The 13,546-nt window shown below is 38.7% G+C and overlaps 1 protein-coding gene across 9 annotated transcripts in view; it reads right to left on the reverse strand.

Moving 5' to 3' along the window:
- MYCBP2 (MYC binding protein 2) overlaps window positions 1–13,546 on the reverse strand; it is a 273,166-nt gene that overhangs the window by 151,736 nt on the left and 107,884 nt on the right. For 7 of the 9 annotated variants that reach the window (XM_082859416.1, XM_082859420.1, XM_082859419.1 and 4 more), the window contains 2 exons: window positions 12,972–13,053; window positions 5,238–5,355 (listed from right to left, as the gene is read on the reverse strand). In XM_082859416.1, coding sequence (XP_082715542.1) covers window positions 5,238–5,355; window positions 12,972–13,053 — 200 coding nt within the window. The remainder of the gene's footprint in view (window positions 1–5,237; window positions 5,356–12,971; window positions 13,054–13,546) is intronic. The other 2 variants (XM_082859421.1, XM_082859422.1) reach the window with 1 other exon arrangement.

Here is a 13,546-nt window from a genome sequence, read left to right on the forward strand (position 1 = left end):
AAATCACTCTGCTACTTTAAGTTGACGGTACCATAAAATGTCACTCTCGAACTCACAGAGTCTAAAAATATTTGGGTAAAAGGCCAAAATAATGAATACTGCCACTGTGAATACAATTAGGAAATTACATATTTTTCACATGATCATGTGTTAGTAAGTTATTTCATTTATTTTTCAAGATAGACAGCAGAATCATTATGATGTCTTAAGTAAGTAACTGTGAACTCACTTAAAAAGTATGGCTGTCTCTAGGTACCTGTTTGATAAGAGTAATAGGAAGTTTCTCACTACAAAGAGAGTAGCTGTAAAAGAATGTTAATGTTGGATTGGGAAATATTCACCCACCCGTGGCTCAGGAGCTCTCTCTCTCTCCCCTAGCATTCCCCTTCCACAACCCCCTGGAAGGCAGACAATGCTGCACCACGGCAGCCAGGGTTCACTACAAGTAACGGGAACGGGAAATCACAGCAAAACACCCAGAGCATAAGGGAGCCAGGAACACTGCAAACAAACACAGCCACAAACTGACTGCAAAAGCAACAGAACATCAATCCCTGGGTTGAACCAATGGAGGAAAAGTGGCAAGCACAGGATTAGAGAAGCAGCCAAGAAATTTCAATGTTTATCTCAGCTTCTTTCAAGATCCTTATGTTTTGACAAAACAACAACAGCATAAAAATGTGTACGTCATATTGAGGGGTATTATTATGCTTTTGGAGGAAAAGAAACTAATTATATTTTTCATTGACTACTGAAATAAATATCTATTCCCCTATCAACCAACTAATGTGAAGAAAAGCAGTCTAAAAATATGATAGCTGCCGGGACAGGCCCCATGGGATTCAGAACGTGGTTATAAATAAGCCACATTTAAATACACAGAGGTTCACAGCTACGGCTTCTGGGACTAGAGGACAATGATGATTGTCTGATTCTAAACATTACCATTCACATTCCCTCCAAAACAACAAAATCCACACAGAGCGGGCTTCTCTGGTAGCGCAGTGGTTAAGAATCTGCCTGCCAATGCAGGGGATGTGGGTTCGAGCCCTGGTCCGGGAAGATCCCACATGCCGCGGAGCAACTAAGCCAATGTGCCACAACTACTGAGCCTGCGCTCTAGAGCCCGCAAGCCACAACTACTGAGCCCACGTGCCACAACTACTGAGCCCACGTGCCACAACTACTGAAGCCCACGTGCCTAGAGCCCGTGCTCCACGACAAGAAGCCACCGCAATGAGAAGCCCGCGCACCGCAACAAAGAGCAGCCCCCGCTCGCCGCAGCTAGAGAAAATCCCTGCGCAGCAATGAAGACCCAACTCAGCCAAAATTAAATAAATAAATAAATAAATAAATAAATAAATAAATAAATAAATAAATAAAAAATCCACACAGAGCAAAGAAAACCACACATGACTCAAGCCTTCAGCAGCATCAGGAAATAATGGACCTCAGGACTTTTAAGGTGCCTGAAACCAGAGGGTGGAGGTAAGGTGCCGGGCACAGAAGGGGAGGCTCAAGAAGGGAACAGAGGGAAGAACTGGCGAAATCATCCCCCAAGGGAAAACCTGAACCTCTGCGTGAAAATGCCAGATAACAGGCAAGGGCTTGAAGGTTCACAGTGCCAGCCACAGGAAAAAGGCTTCAAAGTACGCAGGACGATTGCTCACCCATCAGGCTGACACAAATTAAAAGGTATGAGGGACAACACATGCTGCTGGCAAGGCTGTGGAGAAACAGGTAGTCTTGGACACTGCTGGTGAGATGCAAAATAGAGGGGAATCGTTACTATCTCATGAAACTACACAGGCATTAGCCTTCGACCCAGCAACCTTACTTCGAAAAATTTACCTCAAAGGCACACCTCTAACAATATTCATTGTTATTGTTGCAAAATATTAGAAAATACTTCTTATTCCAAGCACAAGAAATTGATTTAATAAACTACAAGATATATACACAATTGTACTATGCAGATGTAAAATACGAATTGGGAAGATCTCTATGAACTGATGAGGAATGATTTCTAGGAGATACAGTAAAGTGTAAAGACAAAGTACCGAAGAGCATATATAAAATGCTACATTTTGAAAAACAAAGATGGGGAAATAATTATATATATGTATATATATACATACCATATTTATACCTATATCAATGCAGATATAGATAGACGGTGTGTGTGGTTATTTACGTATTAATCTTTAAAAAAATAAACACAGGAAGGAGAAACTGGAAAACAATGAACTTCATAACCTACAAGCACGGCGTGAAGGGGTGGGAAGCAGGGATGCCAGAGATGGGGGAGGGAACGACACTTGGGTGAGTATACCATTTTTGTGTAACTTAACTTTTGGAAACATGTTAAGGTTCTACACATTCAAAAAATAAAACTCCATCTAAGGATGTGGGAGGAGGGACCCTTAAACTTAAAAGCAAACTGAAACAGCGCACTGGACCACAAACCACTCTCCTTGGAAGTCTGAGAGCTCCAAGTCGGCAGGACATGGTAGGGGTCAGCAGTTAAACCAATGTCTTTCTACAAAGGGCCAGGAAGACTGTTACAAGAGGGAAAAGAGGAACCCCACTCAGTGACAGTCCTTTAATTCGTCCCCTTTCTGCCCTACCTTTGGCATTCCTCTGGAGCCTCATTCATTGTTCAAGGCCAAAGTTATCTCCATGCTGAAAGGTCATCCCTCTTTCTCCCCCACCCGAGATCAGATCTTACTCACTTTACGGAGATGAACCCCTGTCCCAGGACAGGGTGAGACAAAGTGTAACCGGTAAAAGGGCCCGTTTTCAGGAACAAGGGAAGGAAGGTGATCCTTGGCTGTTGTCACCCTTCACAAAGAATCTGCTAGTTCTACCTATTTTTATCCATATTAAATAAAATTTAAAGAAAAAGAAAACTAAAACAAATGAACCCAACTCTATTCCAAAGGAATAACATAATCCCACTGAAAGGGGGTGGGAAGAAAGAATCCAAGTAACTTATGAACACAGTATCTGAATCTATACCTTCGGTCTTGGGGTAGGACACAGGCGAGAGGGGGCGAGAGCGGGGGAGAGGGGGGCAGAAGCAAGAGTGATAAACAAATCCTGAACTCTTTTTAGGGAGTTTGTTTTTATAGTAGTGTGGGCAAAGCAAATATAAAACTATTTTAGACATAGTTTAGGACTGAGTGAATGAGAAATAAATGTATTGATATTGTTGGGATCCAGGATTCTTACTGTGGAAGAAGGGACATAAACATGGAATGAGACAAGGTAAGAAAGAACCCTATGGGAATGGGCTGGAATTAACAGGTATCAGTGCAGACTTATTATTTCTAAAATATACGTATGTATGTATATATGCACACAGATGTGTACTGGGGATGCAATGAATACACCTAGTGCTCAGCTGGTGTCTAGTACTATTCCCCACTAAAAACAACCTAGGTTTTTTAGAGAAATAGCTGATTCTAGGACTCATACAGATAAGCCTGGAACAACTTGTTATGCCAGGAAGTAAGGAAGTACTCAAAAACACAAAGAGGCATGTCACCAGAACACAGAAGTCAGCGTGAAGGGACTCCCACTGGCGAAATCTGAGACAATATAAGCACCCAAATAATTAAGTACAGTAATGACGAAAAAGAGAAATGTATCTACACCAATAATAAGTAGACAGGTAAACAAACAAATATTAAATGGGCTCTTGCTTAGAGTTAAACGCAAAGGGCTGACAGGTAAATGTGAGGAGGTGCTGGGGTTGGAAAAATCATCATTTTTGCAGCCATTATAGTAAAGACTGGCTCAGGCAAGAACAATCAACAGATGCGAAATCGAGAAATTCTGATGAGAAGCAGGTATCTTAAAACTTAACAGTGTCAACCCAAAGACTGCTTATTAGTTTCAAGTGAAAAAACTCTAACTCTGCGGTAGTGAAATCAAACAAAATTTTACAGGTGATCAAAATTTACATCACCAGTGAAGGGCAGATGGGCATTTTGTGCCTCCAAATGTGATTCCCTGAGAAGGACATGATGTCACTTACATGGTATTTTAGTCTGGAATGCACAACCTGAATCTAAACATGAGGAAATATTAGAGAAACAAAAATAAGGAAACTTTTGTTAAAAAAAAGAAGTATCATATTCTTCAAAAATGTCAATGTCATAATAAACAAAGAAAAGGAGCGAAAATGTTACAGATTAAAGGAGACTAAAGAGACATGAGAAATAAATACAATGCCTGATCCTAGACTGGAGGGGAAAAATGCCAGAAAAGAATTACCGGATCAACTGACAAAACACAAACTATTTAAGGAGTAAAGGATCATAATGTGTGCAAGTTATTCTTAAAGGACAAGAAAAAAAAAGTTTTATACACACATGCATACAGAGTACGTGAGAGAATGAGAGCATGAATGTACAAATGATAAAGCAAACGGATCAAAATGTTACCAACAGGTGAATCTGATTCAAGAATATATGGGCGCTCTATGTACTATTCTTATTTTTGGGAACCTTTCTGTAAGCTTAAAATCATTTCCAAGTAAGAGATATTTTTTAAGTTCACATTTACATCTTAAAAAAAAATCAAGAGTTGCAAATTACATCCCAGAGACTTAGGTTAGAGGGTTCTGAATAGTTACCCACATCACAGACGGTACAGGTTTATTAGCACAGTCTTATTAAGCTTTTCCTTGAGCTCTACTATGCCCAAACTATACAAAATTCTCAGAGCATCTTCACTCTTTTCAAGCTTTGGCAAAAAAGAGAAAGAGCAAAACAGACAGGCAAACAGACAGAGAGAGACACAGAGAGGGAGAGGAAAAAGTAAACTATAACTCTAAACAAATCTACCAAGAGAACCAGGCCTTTAAAAAGTTCTAAAATAAAAATAATTCTACATGTTAAGAAAAATGATTCTTTACAAACTGTTGGGAAATAAGTTTTCAGTGACAGAATTAGCTCTACTGAATGCTTAACAGATTCTGACCTGGAATAAACATGTCCAGTATTCTAACACAGCTGTTAAATTTAATAAATTCTAATGCTACACTACAAAAGAAAATCATTTCAAAGCAAAGTCTGTTAGGTTTTGTGTATGTTGGATGTGGAGACAGGAAATATGCATATGCAATAATTATAATACAAGAATTTCACTGAAACCAGAAAAAATAGCTAACGTAGACAAATTGCAAGGCAACGGTACAATGCAATATTATTAATGCTTAAAAAATTTCTTACAGAAAAACTTCCAAATGTGAAGACCTGTCCATCCATTAAAAGTACTGCCGTGTGGTTGCTGCCTGCAGTAACTTGTGTGCTAGGGCCTGGCAATGCTTGAACAAGAGTGGGACATCCCCTAGGTTAAAAAAAAAAAAAAAAAAAATTAAGTCAATTTCTTACAAGACCCAACTGAAATAAAAAACAATAAACAATGCAATAAAAAATAGAAGAGATAAAAGGCACTAATAAGAATATTCAGCAAACACTTACTTAGGTACTATATGCCTGTCTCTATCCTATGCGTTAGGTACACAAAGATGAAAAAGACATAATCACTGACTTTAAGGAGATTATTAAAAAGATTTCTTGAGTTTACTACCCTAACTATGGACACATAATTTTTATTTTTTCTGAAAGACTGGTGCTACCTTTGTTTTAAAAGAAAAAAAATGTTACCTTATATAGTGAATGGCAAGTTAGAGAGCTCTATAAATATTTGTCAGATGAAATAAAAATCATGTGCTGATTTAGCAGGAATTCAATCTAAGAACCATACAAAACAATTAAATTTATGTCTTATTTTCTACTTTTTTCCACTGAACTGTCAATTATTTTTATGTCTTCTTTTCTACTGTTTTTTCACTGAATGGTAATTTTAGATTTTAACATGTATCAGTTAACAGTATCATGAGAGGCACCGCAGCAGTGGCTACAAGCTCAGGCTCTAGATGTAGACTGCCTGCATGTGAATCCTGGCTCCACCACGTAGTAGCAATGTACCATGACTTGAACAAGTTACTCGTCCTTTTTGTATTTCAGTTTTCTCTTCTATTACATGGAGATAATATTAAACAGTATTTACCCCATAGGGTTCCTATGAACAATAAAGAAGCTCACATATGTCAAGGGCTCGGATCAGTGTCTGGTACACAGTTAACAATTAATAAATGGTAACTATTATGATAAATGGTATCCCCGTATTCATCGTATCTATCCTTGTAACCATCCCTATATCACTTTATTTACCACTTTCAGTAATCATCATCTATAATGAGAATAATCACACTACAGAAAGAGTCCACACATAATAGGAGAGCTCTGTTTTTGAGACAATGTAATTATAATACTTTAAATTTTTTTAAATTACATATATTTTTAAATGATTATTCAGGCTGCAATGAAAAATGAACTGGGAAGAGGCAAGACTAGCAGCTGGAAACCTAGTTAAGAAGATGTCACAATAATCTGGGTGAGTTATGGTGGAGGCCTGAAATAGGAACAGTGTGGACTGAAAGGAATGAATGGATTTGACAGCTCTGTAAGGAACAGAACTGACTAGACTCTGGCAATGACTGACATGGGGCAATGAAGGTTTTCTGCTTAAGTAACAAGGTAGATGGTGGTAACATTCACTTAAGCTATGAGAATGAATGACAGCTAGGAAGACGAAGAGAGAAAAGATAGTTTTCATTGTAAGTCTCTCTAACATTTATGTATGGACAGAGGAAGAAGAAGAGCTCATAAAATCTAGGACATAACAAAGAATGAACTCTGGAAAAATGTGGTATGTAGACAGTCATTTCAAGAATAGGGAAATAATGTACATGCTGAATGCTCTAGAGACAGATACAAATGACCACCTGATTTTGCAAGAAGGAAGTCTCTTTGGTGGAGTCGGCACAACACTATGTAGCAAAGGAAGAGTTAACAGTGGGGTCAGAGACTAATGCAAAACCCCTTCAAAAACCTCAGCACAAAAGGGAAAAAGGAGAACCAACAGCTAGAGGGAAAATGGAGCTGAAGGGGAAGCTCTGTCCTTTTTAAGAATTTGCAGAAGTTTAAAAGAGTGAGTAAAGATAAGGACATATGGTTCAGAGGGGAGACAAGAAACAGAACTGGATCCCTATGGAAAACGCAGAGGTTTCACAGCATAGACAAGAACAGGCCCCTCTTTCAGTGTAACATGAAGAAGGAGGAAAGAAGTAGTAATGGACACAGGCAGGTTGGCAGAGTTGCTGGACTGAAGAATTTCCCACCTAATGTTTTTATTTTTGCTGTGATGTGAACAGAGGTCAAGTGCTGAGAGGAAGAGGAAATGGGTGAGGAGAGAATTTAAAGATTACGGAAAGGGTACGGTGGTGAATGGAAAAAATAAAAACCTAGACCAGAAGTTTTTAACCCAGATCCAAATGACTTCTAGGAAGTCTGAAAGTGAACTTCAGGAGATCTGTGAATCTTCTAAATCTGGCAGCCAACTTTTAAGTATATTCTTATGTCTGTTTTTCTGAAGAGACAGCCTATGTCTTTCATCACATTCTCAAAAGGTCTTAAATCAAACAGTTCAAAACTACAAACCAGGAGGATCACTGCCTATTGTAGAAGGATTGGTCCAATCTACAAATCATAACAATCTGTATAAGTATGGTGATTTATTTTCTTCTGGAACCTAAGTTAGACATAGAAAATATAGGTAGACCGATTCACGCTTGAAGTTTTGCCATGTCTTAGCATCAAGACCCAAGAGGGTGAGAAAACTGAGGATAATGGTAAGAGTATAGGTGAAGAGAATGAATGACAGTCTCTAACATGGGTCGGAAAAAAACTGAAACAGGCGATAGACACTAAGAAAGTAGAGGGCTCTAGAGAATGAAGTACTGATAAAGTCAAAGACCAAGTAAAGTAATGCTAAGGAACAGAAGAAGAATTGTCATCAGATCATGGGTTGTTTAAACTTAAAAATTCAGAGTTGGAGCTATGCTAGATCCATAATGGGTCCTGGGAATGACCACCATGAATGTGGAAGTAAAGTTCACTAGATCTAACTCACGGTGTCAAGGTAACTGTATTGTATGGGACCATTCATGAGTGTGTGACAAGACTCAGACTGGGAAAACACTGTGAGCCAGAAACTAAATTTTCAGTGAATGAAAGGCAGTGACTAAAACACAGGTAGGTAGTAACCAAAGGGGAGGAGAGCAGAATGGCCCTGCCTCAAAAGAGTAGTTTTTACTTGAGGATACAATAATATGGCTAGGAACAGCAGTGAAAGTTAAGTGGTTCTCAAATCTGAGGTACTGGGAGTTTTGGCAATAAACAATTACCAGGTCAAAGGGCTGTATGGCAAACTAATGTCCTCACAGAAATGTCCAGTTCGATTCAAACAAAGGATTCAAACAAAGGATTAAACTGCAGACAAGTAAACAGTACCTAAAACTCTTTACTTGTCTGCAGTTTACAAAGCATTTTCAAATAAAATGTACCACTGGTTATCAAAATAACTCTATGGGTAGATCTGAAGCCCTTTAAAAAGAATTCTCCCAGAGTTAGTGGCAATTCTTCTAATAAACTCTTTTCATGATACTAGAGCCCATTTATTAAATTATTTGGTAAACACAGGAAGAACAGAAAACAAAAATTATATGTGTATGTGTATGCATGCCAGGCATTTTACAGACACTATATTAATTCTTTAACAATGCTATGGGACATTTAAACTAAGGCTTAGTAAATTAGTCACATAGCTGGTAAGAGATGAATCAAAGATATGAACCTTGTCTAAATGGTTCCAGACACCACGACTGTGGAGCATATTAATGCAGAAGGAGGATACAGCAAGAAAAAGATGAAACTCAGAAACATTATAGGAATTATCCAAATTCTACTGAAAAAAGGAGAATAAAAGCATCTAAACGCTATAGTCCCTTTCCCAACACCCAGGTTTAAGTTTACTGAAAAGAGTAAAAGAATTTGGAATTCAGAGATTTAAGAGCATACTGAAGAAAATAAACGAAAAAGAGGGTTGGTAGACTCATGTCATGAGTGAATGTATTACAGTCCTCAGAAGCTTTTTGACATTCACTTTTAAAAGCAGCAACAGTAACACCCAACATTTACTGAGCATTCACTACAGGCTAGGCCCTGTGCTAAGTAAACAACACCTATCATCTCACTGAACAACAACCTTCTGAGAGAAAGATACTTATTCCCATTCAAAAGGAAGGAACTGAGACACAGGAAAGTTAAGTAATGTGGTCAAGGTCACATGGGCACCAAGTGATATAATCAGACTCAGTCATCCTGGCAAGACACCGCATTAAATAAAGAGAATACCAATAACACGTTTCTACCTTTAGCACATGCACATTACAATATTTATCTTACATTAATCACACATTATTAATGTGTGCTATACAATAAATTTCAGTTAAAAGTGCTTGATTACTAGAAACTTAAAAAAAAAATACCTTCCAACTTTATTTCAACTAAATATCTATAAATGTTTTGCTTCGTGGTAGTTAGTTAATATGTATGCTATTGAGGCTTTGTTCCTCCGGGGACTGTTCCTCCATACACATGGTCAATTCCTTTTGGAATTCATAACAGTTCCTGACTCCTGCCTTCCAAGTCCCAGACAGATCCAGACAAACAGGGTAACCGGAGTGTTCACAGCACAGACGGTTCTGGCTGGTTTCCGTTTAATCCACTAGGCACAGTGTGTAGGCATTATTTCACTGCATTACCCAGCCTGGAGCTCCCCACCCCCATGGAATCAGCCTTCCAGTTACAAATCAATCAATGGAACCAGGAGTGAAAATTCACATGCTGGAAAAGAACAACTTTGGGCAGTTCAAAGAAATCCCACCAGAGTTTAATCTCCTTAAAAAACCCTAATTATTTAATTTTCAACATTAGAAGCTATCTCACTTCATGAAGATATATTCGAAACTATTAAAAATACTTAGCATATTGCCATGATACTGTCACCTGAGCGAGTCACTGCAAGTCAAGGTATGATGCCCCCTGGCTGACCATCAGGACCAGGAGGCAATGCTTTTAGGTAATAGCAGCCTCTTCACTTAAAAGCTGCCTTGAGATCCTTCCCGTTCTTCAGCCGTTACACCTCAACGTGGGGTGGCAGGACTTGTGCTTACGCTGTTCGTTCTTCACACTGTGCAGGCACCTTAGGGCTGTGATTTGATTATAGATATGATTTCCACTATTTCCCTCCCACTCAGTCAAGACCAGGAAGCACATATATTTGCTAAATCTTTTCTGTGGAGTGATATACAAGTACAGAGTCTGATTTGTGAGAAAGTGGCCCCCTTGCGGCACACGTGACTGATGCTCCATCATGTCTAACTGTAATGCACCTTTCCCAGGTTATGTCATGACTCACAAAATAATCTCCAGCTAAATAACAACAGCAATAATGGTGATGATGATGATAATAATAAATTCTCTTCTGTGTCACGAGTCTTCCATGAGAAACAGAACAAAAGGTTTCCAAATTCTTCTCCATGCATATTACAAGCCCTGTCTCAGTCTCTGCATATGAGTGATGTTGTTCAATTGCGACGCAAAGTACCTGCTGCCTTCTAATACCTGTGACAGTTATCACTCAACCCTGCAAAGTACCTGCTGCCTTCTAATACCTGTGACAGTAATTGCTCAACCCTGCAAAGCCACTGATATTCTGAAATTCCCAATGTCCGACATACAAATGCCATACCTGGTGACATCTGATACAGTAATCTGTCAAAGACCTTTTGCTCTCTTTCCAAGCACAATAGTTGTCCTTAAGATTGTGATAGTTTTATAAACGTGTTAACAAGTGTCAAACGTATGTTGCACTTGTGTTTTTAGTGAGAAGTTCAACTCAATGGTGTCTCAAATCATCTCTTTTCATCAATAACAACGGTCATCGAAGTAACTAAGGACATTCCTTTCACCTTCATTTTCTGTGCACTGCAAATGGACCTGACCCTGCCTTTTAGGGATGGATGGCGTTTCTTAATCCCGGATGCACCGTAGACTGTGGAGAGCTTTTAGGAAAGAACTGATGCTGGCATCCTATCCAACCCTTGCTGCCTCCATCTCCCACCCCCAACGCCCATCTCCCAACACACACCTCGTAAAAAGTCTAGATTTAGGGTCCAGGCATGGCATTTTTCAAGTTCCCCAAGTAATTCTACTGTGCAGGCAGGATTAAGAATCACTGGTCTTTACCATGTAAATGGCATCATCCCTGCCACAGTAATGAAGTGATTTCAGAATAAAGTGAAAATTATGGATTTTATTTAATGACTGGAGTGATTCACTGTATGTGAATGAGAAACCATATAGTTCCAATTGCTTCTGGCAGGTATCTTGTGACTATAGGAAGAATCAGGCAAGAATAGAGAGACAAAAAGAAAGGAGGTTCTGAGGTAAACTGAATTGGTGAGTCAAGTCTAGCCTGAAGCTGCCCTATATATCCCCAGACTTATAAATAAACCTGGTTTCAGTGGTGGGGCAGCCACACACGTAGACCACTCAGATCTTGAAGACCACCTGCTGCAGGGAACATAAATGACTAACAGCCTCAGATGCTGTTCCTTTGGGTCCACGAGGCCATTCTTCCCCTGGGAAGCTACCAGCCTGGGACTGAGCACTGTGAAGGTATGCGTGCTGGCCCATCCTGCCCAATTTGGGACTCTGCCAAAGGCAACCTTGGCTTGAGGACACCCCACTGGCCTGGCTAAAACTCAATCAGAACTGCACTGTAACCTAACTCTTCCTACCCCATTCTTCCTCCTTCTTTCCTTTCACAGGGGTCAGATCTACATCGGGCCTATTCCTACTCTTTTCCCTTTTATCTTTCACAGCAGTTTTCTACCAATAGACCCTTTGCACATCTAATCGTATCTTAGCATCTTCTTCTTGGAAGACCTGAGCTAACAAAGATGGATTTTTCTATACTTTTGACGAAAAGCACTCTCACTGTATTAAGCAGAAATGGAATCAGCTGCTGTAATGAAAGCCAAGTAACAGGGAATTAAAGAAGACAGAAGTTTATTTCTCTTTCAGGTAAGCACCCAATTATAAGGAGCTGATGTGGCACTTCCATGGTGTCGGGGACCCAGACTATTTCTATCTTGTGGCTCTGCCATTCTCAATACATAGTTTCCAACTTATGATCGCGATGATGACTTTTCCAGCTCCTGCCGCCAGGCATGGACTCCAGGCAGCAAGCTGGGAGGGAAGAGGGAGAAATGGAAGGGTATCCCCCTTCCCTTTAACAGCACGATCCCAAAGCTGCACATCTCACTTTAGTTTACTCGGCCATATCTTGCTGCAATGGAGGCGGGAAAATGAAGTCTCTGGCTTCATGGTCATGTCACCAACTAAAACTCTATTACCAAATGAAGTAGGGAAGAATGGATATTAAAAATGTCTAGTAGTCTCTACCACAATTAGTTCTTCACTATTCTGGATAAGTCAAAACAGTTTCTCTGAGTGACCATTAGATTTTGTTTGAAAATTATGGAAAAGCTTCAATGACTTCATGTTAATATTAGACCAAAATTTAAAAACGATAACATCAAGGAATATGAATAAATCTATTGCTGATCTGTTAAAATGCCATTTGGGGATAGTCACTGTCTTATCCATTGCCATGAACAGCCTTTAAAAAGATATTAATTCTTAAGAATGCAGTAAGATTTCATGATAATCATAATCACTCTTACATTTTAAATGTATAAAATGTAAATCAATTTTTCTCCCGAAACTACAAAATCATCTATCCCCACAAAAGCACTCAACCACAAAATCAAGAATAACCAATAATTTATGGGCCACAGTTTGCAAAACAGTGGTATAAATACTTTTTCAAGTGTAGAAATATATATTTAGAAAGAAAAAAGGAAAGAAAGGAAAGAAGAAAGAGAAAAAAAAACACACTCAGCATCTTCACACAAAAAGTTAAAGTACCTGGAATTGACATCTCCATGTCCGAGCTGCCCATGCTGCCCGTACCCAAATGTGTAGACATCGCCATTCTCCATTAAAACCACTGAAACCAAAATCCAGAGCTTTATTTTTTCATTGTATGCATTTCATATTTCTATCACAACTATACTGAAGGCAATGCAATTTTCACTGTTTAAAATTATTAGAGCCATTAAAAGTAGGCAAGTGAAGCATCGACAAATTTATATTTAATGAGAAATAAATACAATTTCAGTTCTGTAAAATATTTTTGTAGGTTATAAAAATGTATAATGTTTTCATAAAGTACACTTTAAAATTCTTATAAATGCCATTTAATAACATTAATATTTAATAAAACATTGGTTTGGGTCAACTGTAAAGTCTTTTTATAATGAGTAACTACATACAAAATGTTCACTCATATCTAGGATAATTATATAGGTAGATGGGTTTGAGCTCTGCACAGATATGTACAACATCAATATGTCTGTCAGAACTTTAGTATTTGTCAATGTCTTATCAAATAAGGAAATATATTGAGTATCAAAAGAAAGAATGTAACATTTTTTATGTTT

Source organism: Leucopleurus acutus (genome assembly GCF_964270905.1).
Source record: "Leucopleurus acutus genome assembly, chromosome: 18".
In the NCBI taxonomy this organism is placed as follows: domain Eukaryota; kingdom Metazoa; phylum Chordata; class Mammalia; order Artiodactyla; family Delphinidae; genus Leucopleurus; species Leucopleurus acutus.